General features: G+C 36.7%; 1 protein-coding gene across 1 annotated transcript in view; it reads left to right on the forward strand.

Moving 5' to 3' along the window:
* The window catches only part of LOC121416806, a 31,178-nt gene extending 16,115 nt beyond the window's left edge, over positions 1 to 15,063 (forward strand). Inside the window, exons 2-4 of the mRNA XM_041610315.1 lie at positions 12,320 to 12,667; positions 13,078 to 13,319; positions 14,950 to 15,063. Coding sequence (XP_041466249.1) covers positions 12,320 to 12,667; positions 13,078 to 13,319; positions 14,950 to 15,063 — 704 coding nt within the window. The remainder of the gene's footprint in view (positions 1 to 12,319; positions 12,668 to 13,077; positions 13,320 to 14,949) is intronic.

Here is a 15,063-nt window from a genome sequence, read left to right on the forward strand (position 1 = left end):
ATTGTGTAGTTCTGATGAATTATCAAAGTACATGTAAGCATACATTCCACGGATCTGTCTAGTCTTTTCCCTTATTTGCCTGTATTGGCGTTGCCCATGGTAATTGATCCCCGGCTTAGGTTTCATGTTTCCACAAGATTCGATTCATTTAAATGTACCAGATCTCTGGCGATATAAACTCATGTTGACTGCAACTACTCTGATTTATCTTTAAGTTGAAGTTAAATTGGCACCTGTAATTACCCATACTTCTATTTACTTTGGACTTGCGTTGGGACATGTAAAAAACCCATAGCTCCTTTTCAGGTTGATTTGTCATGGATCATGTTAAAAACACCTAATTCTCTTTAAGCCGGAGTTGTGCGTGTAAATACCCTAATTCTGTTTAATGTGGTGCTGCATTGTACATGTAAACTATACACATTCCATTCACATACAGAACTTTCGGCAGAAGCATGCCTATTTAAGCTTAAGGCCAATTCATATTTACTTGCTCTTCTCATGCACGTAGCTCCCGAATTTTTATCTCTGTTTTCCAGTTATCAAATTTATGAATATTTTTTTTTCGCCTTTATTATTATTTTTTTTTCATTTATTTTCACTTGTTAATCAATTTATTTTAACTAATAGTTGTAGCAGAAGAGTATTATAATCAACAATATTCATACACTGTTTATAACCTGTAAAAACTACAGAAATAAGCCAATTTGCAGACGCCTTTCTTTTATTTATTTATGTTCTTTTTTTTTTTTATATATATATATATATATATATATATATATATATATATTATTATATATATATTTCTTTTTTTTTCTTTGCATCCCGCCAATATTAAAGGTATTGTTTAACTTTGCGGGCTGCCAATTCAAAAAATTCTCAAACCAAGATGAAATATGCGTACAAGTGCATGTATTACAACTAATAAACCCTGAAAACGACCATTATTTCGAATGAAAAGCAAAACTACAAGGCAAACCCCGATTTTGTAAATACAGTGCCGGCCGTGGAAACGTCGCGCCCGAGCACGCAAACAGCCTATGGGGCTTTCGCGTCTAACCGAGGGTATTCAAGGGGAGCAGTCTAGGGCGTTTAGACGGGCCCGCGGTTTCCCGCGTGCTATATAATATTGGCCGTGCCCGCACTTACCCTCGGAAATCCTAGGGTACGTACGTTGCACTATGTTTACATTAACCTATCTTGTGATAGACCATTCTGTTTTTAAACTAGCGTGATCGGGATCTATTGTAGGTTGATTTTTTGATTTAAGATGTTATTTGTTTTCTTTTCTTTCATTCTTTAATTTCTGTTTCCCTTTTAATTCTTTTCCCTTATTATTTCTTTCCCTTCTTTCCTTCCCTGTTTCCTTTCCGTTTTTCTTCTGTCTTTGTTTCTTTCAAACAATGAATGAATTATTTTTCTTTCGTTCTTCCCTTCTTTCTTTCTCTTTTTTCTTACTTTTCTCTTTTCTCTCAATGTATTTTTTTTCTTTCACACATTCATTCATATTCCCTTCCTTTATTTTAATTATTTCTTTCTTTATTCATTTCAAGTAATGACAGAAACCGTTATCTGTCCTTTATTCTTTCTTTCAACGTTTTAATCATACTTTTTCCTTTGAATTTTCCTTAATTTTTTCTTTCTTTCCTCTCAATTCATTTCTTGCTTCCTTCTTTCTTCCACTAACCCTCCCTTCCCTTTCTTGATATATTTTGTTAACAAGTCTAACATTGTGTGGCCTTTTTTTTTGTTGATTTTTTTGGCCTGGCTCGGTCGATCCTATGTAGTGCTTTGCCGATTGTCCCGTATTTAATTTTGTGAAATCTGGTCACCCCGGCTGAAACGTCGAAGCTATTATCGCAATGAATCTAAACTTTTCGACATATAGATACATGCATATACTCTCGGACGAAGGCCTTCCCCGAGTCTTGACATTTTTTCAGTGCTCATTTATCATTTCCTTTCGCTGGAATAGTCACAATGATCGTTGATTACGATACAACGTTACGACGTGTTTATGACATCGGTCATGCGCGAGGTCGACTCATGATATTTCACGGCCTCCTTTTTGTGCCACGATCTTTCTTTGATTTCTTTAAAGGGGGTTGTCGATTACGATCCGACGTTGGTGTGTTCTTTCGACATCACATCATGCACGGAAAGCAAGAGCCCCACTTATTGTAATTTTATCTCATTTCGGTATTGATATTTTATAAACCTTTATCATAATAAGCGGGGTATATAGGGGGCCGGGGGGGGGGGGAGAGCAAAAAAAACCCTCTCATATCGGGGAAAATTGTTCTTTCTCACATCATAAGAAGTAGACGCGCAAAAAGCGAACCCCAGCAAAACTGGTTGTGCTCATCGATTTTTTTTTATTTGGTTCTTTTGTTATTGTGCAGTCTGGGAGAGTCTTGCTCCCCGTCCACGCCGACCCCTCTCCTTTGATCACATCCGCTTCCCAATTTATGACAGGATGTTCTTAGAAATGGGGGGGGGGGGTATTAATTATCTGATGCGTCAACAACAATGAATAAGGATATTCTTTTCAATTCGGTTCAAATCGGGTCTTTAAAACCCCCACCCTGTAAAAAGTATAAATTTACCCCAATGTTGCAGATTTAACAAGTTTGTCTTTTTGCTAAAACATCTGATTACATTATCTGCTCTCGATTGCGGTGTTAGTTACATCGGTAGATATTCGGATTGGGAAGATAATAATAATTAACATAATCAAAGTAAAGATTACTTGTCCAACGCATTTATTACGCGCAATTTTATAAAAAGTTATAGATGGGTTGAAAACGAATATTAATATCCTTGATACACTTATATGATGATCGTCGAAGTAAAGATTAACCTATCATTTTTACGAACTGCGGTTTTATATTGATAGATTAGTTGGATATCATTTAGGGTCTAGACATTGTTTCAATTATTTCATTTCAGTAAAACAATATTTTCCTTCGAATATATTTTGTTATATGAATTGGAAATGATAAAACGAAATCACAAAACCAAACCACAGCTTGGTACGATACATAATTCAGTGTTATATGGAAGATAAAAATAATAATACATGAGATTTGTAAATCGCACTTTCCATCTTGATTAGATGCTCAATGTGCTCCAGAGCAGAACAACAAAACTATTTGCATATATGTAACTATTAAAAACTTTCCTAACGCATTTAGCTTAAATGCTTAAACCCAAGCAAAAGTATGTTTTTGAAAGCTACTATGACGTGTTGTATGGAATGGGTACTTAACGAGTTAATTATCACTTGCCAACAAAGCAAGAATGGAGCTATACAAACCCTTCTTTCCTTTTATTAAGAATTTTAGCGGGTGCTCACGCAAATGCTAACTATCAAACCTAACTTCTTTTTGGGGAACAAAGGAGTTAGTCGAGCCAAGTTGAAGAAAAAAAGCCCGTCCGGGTTCACCTCTATACAATATAGTCGAAAATCCCTTTAATCATCACGCTCGATATCCCCCGATATATTTTCTCTTTCTCTCCCTTTCCCCTCCTTTTTACCTCCCCCCCCCCCTTATTCACTCTTTTCCTTTTTGCTCCCCTTCATATTTTTCTCTTTTTCCCTCCTTCTGCTGTCCCTCTATATTTTTTCCCTTTCCTTCTTTTTTCCCTTTCCTTTATCCCTTCTGTTCCCTCCCCCCTTCCTTTTCTGTGCCCCCTTTCACTCCTTGATTTGTTTCTCCCCTTTATTTTCTATTGCTTTCCCTTCCCCTTCTTTTGTAATACCCCTTCCGTTATATTGCGAAACAACAGTTTCTTGTATTCTATAGAAATGTATAAGTAGCTTAATTTAACATAGCATTATATGTTGGGAAGAGAGAAAGAGTAGTTTTAGAGAGGGATTGAGAAAGAACTAAACGATAAATGAAAATAAATTTGATGATGAGAGGTGCATATGAAAATGATGTCCACAGCTAGTGGTTGAGATAGATAAAGGTAATTCAGGAAGGGGATAAAAAATGATGAAAATTAGAGAGGGGTTCCAGTATTTTGATAAGAATAGTCGTATCCTTTTCTTTCCTTTTCCTTGTTACTTTTCTTAGTCCCTTTCCCTCTCTCTTTCTCGCCTTCAGTAACTTTTATCCCCGCTATTTCATCTTTCTCAATTTTCCCTTCCTTTTTAATTTCTCACCCCTTATTCCTTCTCTTTATCCTTCTTTCTTTTATTTGCCTTCCACCTTCCCTCTTTTCTTTCTATCTCACCTTCGCTTTTTTCATCACCTCTGTTTTCTTTCTCTCTAGGTTCTTCTCTTCTGTTCCCTTCCCCCCTTCCTTTTCTGTGCCCCCATTTCACTCCTTGATTTGTTTCTCCCCTTTATTTTCTATTGCTTTCCCTTCCCCTTCTTTTGTAATACCCCTTCCGTTATATTGCGAAACAACAGTTTCTTGTATTCTATAGAAATGTATAAGTAGCTTAATTTAACATAGCATTATATGTTGGGAAGAGAGAAAGAGTAGTTTTAGAGAGGGATTGAGAAAGAACTAAACGATAAATTAAAATAAATTTGATGATGAGAAGTGCATATGAAAATGATGTCAACAGATAAACATCGGAAAAGATGAGAGCTAGTGGTTGAGATAGATAAAGGTAAATCAGGAAGGGGATAAAAAATGATGAAAATTAGAGAGGGGTTCCAGTATTTTGATAAGAATAGTCGTATCCTTTTCTTTCCTTTTCCTTGTTTCTTTTCTTAGTCCCTTTCCCTCTCTCTTTCTCGCCTTCAGTAACTTTTATCCCCGCTATTTCATCTTTCTCAATTTTCCCTTCCTTTTTAATTTCTCACCCCTTATTCCTTCTCTTTATCCTTCTTTCTTTTATTTGCCTTCCACCTTCCCTCTTTTCTTTCTATCTCACCTTCGCTTTTTTTCATCACCTCTGTTTTCTTTCTCTCTAGGTTCTTCTTCTTGTTTTAATTTCCCCCTTCCTTATCCCTTCTCCATTTTACCTTTTCCCTCTTTCTCTTCTTCACCCCCCCCCCCCCCCCTCTGTTCTCTTTCTCCCCTTTCCCCTTCTCTCAGTCCGGGCTCCCAGTTTTCTATTTCTTTTATCAGCCTCTTATTACCTTTTGCTTCCGATTTGAAAGATAGTTTTCGAAAAGTTTTAGTGTTACAGTGCCGGCCGCGGGAAACGTCACAGTGCCGGCCGCGGGAAACGTCACAGTGCCCCGGGGATAGACGCGGGCGGTTCCCTAGGGCACTAATTTTCTAGGGGAGCGGACGCGGGCGTCTTCCCGCGTCCGCTCCCCTCAAATGCCCGCTACGGGCTACCGCGTCCGCCCTAGGGGGCACTGTGACGTTTCCCGCGGCCGGCACTGTAGGTGTCTTATAGATGCTTAAATAGTACACATAAGTGTATGGGATGAAATTAAGATGGTATTTCCGGTCACTCTATATTTCAATTTTTGAAGAACTAAATAATTATTTTCGAACATAATTTTTCCTGGGCTTCATTTTTGTAACATATCACAGACACCGGTGACAAGTGTGACCTTCTAGCTCAGATTTTTTACAAGTCGAACCAATGTTAACCAATCACTTTAAGCTCTTGCAGAATCAGCAGCAGACCAACGATCACCCATATTCCCCTCACTGATAAATTCCAAAAAGCAGCCACATGTACATTTATGAAACGTGCTGAGTGAGTAATCAGTGGCTTTCTTTTGATATAAAACCATGGATGGGTATCTGCGTAACATCATCTGGATTACAAGAATGCACTGTAATTTACATATATTGCCCTGCATGTAATTTATTAGTCCATGACCTTGGCTTATTTCCTTTGTACTATGTATTCACCTATGTTCCTTTGTTTGATTTTCAATATTGAATAAAGTGATGATTTAAAAAATATATCTACATGACGTGTGTTTGTGTGTTTATGTGTATTAAAGAATAATAAAAATCCTATTCCCCCCGAGAGATTTCAGCACCCCCACTGAACAAAAAAAATCGTTCCCTTGACCCTTTCCCATGCTGATACAACGTAGATCAGAGTGAGTCTATCAAGGTCTAGAGACTAGACTAGATCTAAAATAACTTTAGTTACATCTATGACTAGTTATGTATACGGAATAGACATATTAAAGGCTACTATAAGCTAATAATCCTAACCTCATTAAGCGTTAAGTTCGGAATTAACCGTGGCATTAGTTGGCATATTAGGCATTAGACACACTGGCATACCTACGGGGGGGGGGGGAATTGCCCTGACGAATCACAACCCATGCAAGGAACGTATCCTTGCCCCCCCCCCTCCCGAGTCACAAATGATAACTACATGTAATCTCTGATTTTTTTTTTTGCGTGTCAATTTTTTTTTGAGATGCGAAATGTCTTTTATATCCTGTTGAGGATTTTTCTTTCCTTCTTCATCGTTTTTTTTTTTTTGCTTGTCAAATTCTTTAGAGGACGAATTTGCCCCCCCCCCCGTGAAAAAATTCTAGGTATGCTACTGATTAGACACGTCCGGGTTTGCTGAGAGCATTTTTTTTTCTTTTAAACCCTTCCACAGGGTTCCTTTATTGAAATCACTATAATACATATATTTAAACAATACATAATTGAATGATTAACACAGCATAATTATGACACACAGGGTAAATATGTACAATACAATATTCCATGAAATTGTCGTAATATTTGTATAAAAAACGAAAAATCAAAATGCAAATGAAAGAAAAAAAATCATACAAGATATATACCCACACACACACACACACACACATATATATATATACACACACACATATATATATATATATATATATATATATGTGTGTGTGTGCGTGCGTGGGTGTGTGTGTTTTAGAATGTTATCTGAGAGATTCAATGTTACATTGTCTTTGTTTATTTTTTGTTATTTTTAGTTTAAAGATATTATTTGGACTATACTACTACTCTTTCTAAAATGCCAAACTGAGATTATAGTTAAGAATTGTACATATTATGTGAAATATAAAACCATATTAAGTGTGTAGTCGTTGAGTCTTCATATATTGTCACATTTCCAAACTTTGCAATGTACTTGCAAACGCAATGTAACTGAAACTTTTTTCCCACCCGACCAGGTACCGCCTGGATATACAGCTCCATATGCAGGAGATCTTTTTTTGTTTAAGTGGGGATCAGGCCCATTAGAGATTACTTGTCCAAAAAGCACCAAAGGGGATTCTCCGAAGGTAATATTCACATGGGAATTGGGCATCAAGTTCGCATAAATGCATAACTCTGACGCTTCGTTATTCCGAAGGTTTGAATATTCCGAAGGTTTGCTATTCCAAAGGTTCGTAATTCAAAGGTTCGTAATTTCGAAGCTTCGTTAGTCCGGAAACGAAATAAGGTTCTGATTAACGAACCTTATTTCGTTTTCGGATTATCGAACCTTCAGAACAACGAACCTTAATTCGTTTCGGAATAACGTCACAAATGCTCAGATTAGTGAACATTTTTTTCGTTTTCGGATCAAAGAACATCGAGTTATAGGCAATTTACTTTTTTTTCGGAATAACGAATCTTCGGAATAACAAATCTTCGGGACTACAAAGTGTAACCATAAAGTTTGAACTGTTAAATTTCTCTGGGTTCAGATTTTTCCCCACTTTTCGGATTTCCGGATTTCCGGATTTATGTCTGGATTTCATTGTTTTTTTTTCTTTCAATATCATCGGTGAGAAAGAAACAATTATTTATAAACGACATATTTACCGAATTCCGTTTAGCTATTTTTATCGTGATTAAAAAAAATCGTTACAAATAAGAGTTTCCCAATATGTTTTATAATTTGAATAACAAATTGATTCCCTGATGTGTTATCAGCTGTTAAATTTTGTTGACTTCCTCCATTTTTCTTCTCGATTCATCCTTTTAAACAAAATCAACTTGCAAGTGTAATATGTAAATTTTCTTACACTATGAGATTTAAAACAGTAACATTGTAGCTGAATAATAATACCACAATTTTCAAAAGGCGAATACATTTGAGAATTACATTATACGAATATGACAAGTTTTATATACCTTATGCTAATCTCATTTGGCATGGACTCGAAATTATTTTTCCCACCGCAGTTCCAGAAGCGAATATGAATATTAATGACTTGTGTCTTCGAAATAAGGGTGCACATTACCAAGAACGTATCAGCCGCATGCATTAGGCAGGTCCAGATTTGAGATAAAGTTAATGGGCTAGCTTCCCGGTGGGGTAGAGGGGGACACGTATGACCGTTACCACAAATGCAAGTGACCCCCTATTGCAGTCAATTTCAAGGACATTTTGTGAAATTTACCCCCCTATTTTCACGCAAAACAAGGACAAAATTGCGGTAAAATGGCACCTTGAAACACCCCTAATTATAAGATTGTAAGGACACTTTTGCCCATTTCGCAAATTTACCCCTATTTAACGTATTTCAAGGACAGGGCATTTAACACCCTTTCCTCATTAGAGGAAATTGCAACACAGGCGTCAGAGTGCTCAGTCCTTAAAGATGACCAAGAGCCAAGTCATAATAATCCAAAAGAACTTTATTTTTCTTGAAAAATAAGAAAAGTAGAATTCTTTGTAAAAATAAATGTAGATTTGTCCATACAAAGATACAGAGCATGATGCGCGCACCCTCTGCGGCTGGTGACTCGGCGACGGATTTTACTTCCCGTAATCGTTCTCCCCTTTTTCCTGACCCCTATTTCCATCAGATCGAGGACAGTGAGCACCCCTATTTTCACTACTTCGAGGAGAGTTCTGTCCGCGGACGTTCAGTGAAATTGACCCCTTTTCCCGCGATTTTGGTAACGGTCATGCGGTCCCCAAGTCATATTGAGTGACCCCACGGGGCTAGCTTAGGCTAGCCATAGCCTAGCCTAGCATTATTTCCTGTCATTAATGGTAATCTCATAAGTGTTTAAGGATTGGAACTAGACATAGATCTAAGCCTAAAGCCAGTATAAAGGTAATAATAATAATAATAATAATCCGTGTCTAAGCGCTGTACAGATATATTATTACCCCGGTCATCGGATTCAATTAGTCAATCCCGCACACTCCCCATGGAGTAGAGGTACCGGCCATTGAAGGTGCTGATTCATTCATGGCAACACGAACGACTACAATTTTGTAAAAAATAAAGTCCATGCGCATGCGTTCTCTTATTCCGAAGACGCAAGTCATGAATATTCATATTGGCTTCCGAAATTGCGGTGGGAAAAATAATTTCGGGGCCTGGACCTTGGAAGTACTCTTTTGTTCTGCTTGATATAACATAAGAATGACAATTCCCTTTTTGTAACATATTTTATTTAAGTTAAACAATGTGTCTCGTCCTTTGCAAACAATCGTCATTAGGATCATGCTCTCATACTAATGCCAATGCCCCCCCCACCCCCCCCCCACAATTTAACCTATTTGTTGAGCTTACAATCAACTTATCATTCATATATTACAGATTCTCGAGGAAAGGGAGATACGCAACAAGACATACCATCATCTCATGTTTGAAGTGGACACAACAAATATCCGAAAGACTCGGATAATTGTCAGTTTTGTGTTGAAACAAGGCAACATAAAACGGGAATTAGTGATTCCATTGCAGATTAATGGTAACTCTTCATATTTCATAATTAATTGAAATAAAAATAAGCACTCGTCTGATTATACCACATTTAGACATTGTGATTAAAGCATTAAATTTCTACTAGTGGTTTGTTTAGTGATAAGCTTTATTTTGAAATTATGATTTTAGTCAGAAACGACCTCTGCTGGCCTTTAGAGGTAACTGACCTCTACAATTTTTTGCATCATTATTTCATGATAAACATGGTTTTGTCGCAAAATATTGAATTATAAAATATCAACTTTAAGGCATCTTTATATTCTAGAGATAATTAGTGTGTTCTGAAATTTATTTCAGCACAATGTATTCCCATGAAGCTCCCCAAAATGACATACTAAAAATCCAGAAATATGCAAATGCTGGGAAAACTTCTACTTTGCAGTAATAAAAAAAAGACTGACATCAAGATAATTCATCGTGATTAATCGAAGTAGTACAAACACTGGTCTGATCATAACATTCAGATTCTGAGTAATCTGACCATTAAACTTTCACCAGTGTTGTCATAAGATCCAATTCAAAATTTCGATGTAAGTCAGATTTGACCTCACTTGAACTTTTAAGCAATGACCCACACCTAAAAGATCATTGACCTCGAAATAATGGAAAATTGATATTTTGCATTAGTTTGTTATAAGTACGATTAGTTCGTTTTAAAGGTCAATCTATTTAAAATATGAAACTTAAAAATAATAACAATTATATGAAGAATTTTATAGCGCAGTTACTTTGCGCATATACCAATGGATTTTACCTAACTGCTAAGAAAACACGAAAACCAGTGAGCAACCAACCAGGGAGCCAACGGCTTAAGGTCCTCTCCGAGGAACCTGGTCATGTCTTACCAAAGGGACTAACGCACAACTTGAGAATCGAACCCAGGTCACCGAAATCCGAAACCCCCACTCTACCGACTGAGCTATCGCGCATCTACATACATATATATATATACATATATATATATATATATATATATATATATATATATATATATATATATATATATATATATATATATATATATATATATATGTATATATATATATATATATTTATATATATATATATATATATATATACATATATATATATATATATAATATGTATACATATATATATATATATATATATATATATATATATATATACATATATATACATATACAAAATATGAAATTTTAGAGATGAGATCATAGCAGGAAGATCAAATTTGATCTTCGTTCTATCATCTCATCTCTTAACCCTATCTAGGCCGGGTATTTTGGGAGTTCCTATGGCCGGGGGGGGGCCTCCCAGGCCCCCCCCCCTAAAATCTCGGCCGTCGACCGTGCGATCGCGCCGAAATTTGGCACGCGGGTTGCCTTGGGCATAATCTACAAGATTGTATAGTAATTTATTTCATGCGAATCGCTATTAAGTGATTATGCTAATTTATGCGTAATTAGTATGCGAAATCATACTTTTCCCTCTAACTCCCTAAATAAAGCTCCAAATGTACTAATTTTTGGTACAGAAACTCTTTGTGGTGTCCTTAACAAGTGTACATTAAAAAAATTGTGATATCAAATCATTTTCTTATGTATTATATTGTTTTTAGAAATTTCTTATGTATTTCTTTGTTTTTTTGACCTTTTGTTTTTCATTGTTTTTTCAATGAAATTTGTTTGGGACTCTTCTGTGATCATAAAAAGCATAAAATGAATACATTTAGACTAAAAAAACTAAAAATAATTATACATTTATGAATTTTGGTTGAAAACACAATCTGCATTGACTTTGTACACGAAATCACGTTTTTGAGCAATTTTCGGTCTGACATGCACTTACATAATGTTGCGTAATTTCGGAATCACGTACCCGGGTGATGCAAAATTGGTCTCAAAAGTTGCGCAAGACTTGAAAGTAAAAAGTCAGCGAGCGGGGCGGTCAAAAAATTTCGCACGGCGAAAATATCGCGCGATTCGTTGAGGGGGGGGCCTCCGAGGCCCCCCCCGGCCTAGATAGGGTTAAATTTCTTTTTGTTGCGTAACAAGAAATATTATTGCGCAATATTTACTGTTACGTAACAATTTGATAATTACATAAAAGCGTTACTTTATTTGTATCTGTGAAGGGCGCACATCCTCAGCCAGTCATCATAACAACAACTGTCTGAGGATGTGCTCTCTGATTCATACCACACATTGTATATACTCCTGAAAAAGACCGAGGACCGTCGAAAATTCAGGTAAACAATACAAACTTTATTGGCGATGAAAGCATTATAATTAAGCATTAAGTAAATCCTACCGAGCACCCATTCACGTCACCTTGGTCGAGTGCAGCACAATGTGGATGAAATATTTTGGTCGCATTGCTAAAACAGGCTTGTCAACCTGTTTTACAATACGCTATGCAAATTATCACTTCTTGAACGTGCTGTTTTCGCTCAAGCATGAAGATAACTTATTTTTTAAAGGTACTTGAAAGGTAAGACTTCAGAGCATCTCAAAATATAAACATCACAATTTGAATCAAATTTTTGATTGACATTTCAAAACTGACCCGTTTTTATACGCACTTTAGAGATACTAAAACTATTGGTTTTGGCAATAAAATGAAATTTGATAAGAAATGGGTGGAAGCCTTTTTTTAAATTAATCTCTTTATATAGGATTTTGTGTAATGGCCCGCAGGTACCGATGGCCATAATGTTTCATCAACAAGAGCCCATCAGGAAAGAGCTCTAGGAGGCAGAGAGGAATCGGGTATTCCTGAAATAATTCGACTCGAGAAATATGGCATCGAAGTTAAAATACCACCAAACAAAGTTTGCAGTGCAAAGGATATTACGGTCGAAGTGATTGACAATGTTCCACCAGAGTTGAAGATCAAAGAAACAGAAGCAATTATTACATATGGCTTAAAGATGAAGGCGCCTCCTAATTCTATTTTTGAAAATCCAGTTCAAGTTACGATGCCACACTCTGCCATATTCACGAATCCAAAGAATGCGGAAATAATTACATACTATCGGAAAAACGGTAAATGCTTTTACCTTTTCGATTCCCCTATTCCGTCAAAATAACCTTGAATTATCAACACTCGCACGATGATCCTATCAAACATATTAAAAAATAGATCACCTGTGATTTAATCCCATATTCATGTTTTGTATAAGACAGCATGTGAAAAATATATCCATTAAGGGGAATAATCGTATCGTTTAAATATTTATAAATTCGAAAGTGACCAAAAAATCGACATGACTTAACGAGTTGTAGGCTAAAAGCACACAAAACCACTCTTCGTATCAAAAGTTCCTGAGAAAATAAACCTTCGAAAAGTGGTCCAGTGGTGACTTTTGTTGTTTATTTCAATATAATTTCGATATAAGAGGAGGCATTGTTTGGGGGAAAATTCAATATGTTTATTTTTTCCTTTTTATTTATAGCTTCCGATGAGTTTGTGGCAATACCATTTACAGGAGATATTGGTCAACGGTGTGTGGTAAGAAAGAGGGATCTCGATATATTCTTGGATCACTTCTGTGAATACTGGTTCGTGTCTGTCTTCATGGCAATATTCATTGGAAAACGTCTCGTCTGTACGCCGTATGTTCCGTTGCCACCAATTCCAATGGAGATCCAAATACTGTGTGTCCATGTAAGAGATGAACAAAAGAAAGAGGGAAAGGTTCGTTGGCTTATAATCAAGATAAACCCTGCAAAAAATGCTACGGTGACTTTTCCACGGGCCTCGAATATGTTTGGCCTACGACTAGTTTACGAATCGAATCGCGCTTTTAGTGTCGTGACCCCCCCCCCTTCCAAAAAAGAGAGACTTTTTGGCCGTAGTAACGACTGTCCTGCAATGCAAACTTGTCTACTTTTCGCCTCCGCAATGGAAACATTCAATCTGCGGTTCGTGTGAAAAGTACTATGGTAACAGCGACATATCCGATTTAAGACTAGTTTCCAGAGCCATATTTGGTTCCTCTCAGAGCTCAAGGAAACCGCCATTTGTGCCACTTCTATTGATGAGCGGATAAGAGTGTGCCTGTTACAGACTTAACGTAGTTGGGAGCTTTTTGAAACCTAAAGTGGTATCCGCTCGTCAATGGAACCAGCCCCCTACCCCCGGGGAATTTAAAATCTAATCCCAATGCACCGGCATAATGTCCTTCAGATTGTGTACGAGATGGCTTGCTGTTTGTGTAGGACGATTCAGCAAAAGAAAAAAAAACACATCTGGATCGTTTTGGACAGATTTGATGCGCATGCAGATAACGCCAGCGAAATTGTTTACCAGGAGAAGTGAATGTGACCAACGGATTTAACTGCCAGCGACAATGGTAATTCACGTTAGATGCAATATTCGATGGACTTTAATGATATATACCTAAGCGTTAATTCTGTAGGTTTTTCATCACGTAATAATTATGTACTCGATTTGTTTGAAAAAGAAAATACTGTCTTATCCATGTCATAATGCACCATGCACGTCTGTGGCTTCTAACGAAATTTCCGGCCTACCAGCGCGGCCAGCGAGTCCGGGGAACGCTTAGTAAGCTCTCATAATTTGCAAATGGCATGCATGGTGTCGCATGATAGAATTCCGCACACAAATTGCAGATCTAGAGCCCGTAACACAAACCTTAGCAATGACTGTAGAAGAGTTTTAATGTATAATCAATTGTAAAAATCGAGTGAACGATTGATCTTTAACGTTTGTGTTATGGGACCGTAATGCCGCGTTCCCGAGGTTTGCAAAACGTCGCAATTAAAAAAAAAATTGAGCGAGGGAGCAAGAAAACCATAAAAAAAACAAAACAATGCAGATATTGTCAGTGTATCGACCAAATTTGCACATATAACGAATTGCTCACTTGCAAGGAATGCATATGTTATAAGTCAGGAACCTTGATGAGTTATGACGATCACCTTAATGATGCTATGGTCAATGTTTTAGATCCCTTGAACGTTTTTGTTTTCTTTCCTTTCCCCTTTCCTGTCACCTGTTTAATACATGTTAATAATATATTATCAGCCTGTGCCTGCATTTATGTTATTATCTTTTCTTTCTTTCAAACAAATTGAGTTTGTTATTATCTTTTCTTTATTATGTTTGACACGTTAATATGTAAGTAGCACGAATGAATAAACGTGTATTTCTAATTTATAATGAGATAATATTTCATAATTATAACCCCATACTTGAGGTGCAGTCTTTGAGTGGAAATTAAATGTCACGTTTTAAAGCCTTAATATTGTTCTTGTATATGCATAATGTGAATAAACCATGTTAACTTTCCTCACCCCACCAGGCTCCGACTGGATATACAGCTCCGTTCGAAGGAGATCAATTTCTGTTTATGTGGGGATCAGGCCAATGGAGATTACTTGTCAAGAAACAACCAGAGGAGATTCTACAAAGGTAG

Source organism: Lytechinus variegatus, chromosome 6 (assembly GCF_018143015.1).
Source record: "Lytechinus variegatus isolate NC3 chromosome 6, Lvar_3.0, whole genome shotgun sequence".
Classification (NCBI taxonomy): Eukaryota; Metazoa; Echinodermata; class Echinoidea; order Temnopleuroida; family Toxopneustidae; genus Lytechinus; species Lytechinus variegatus.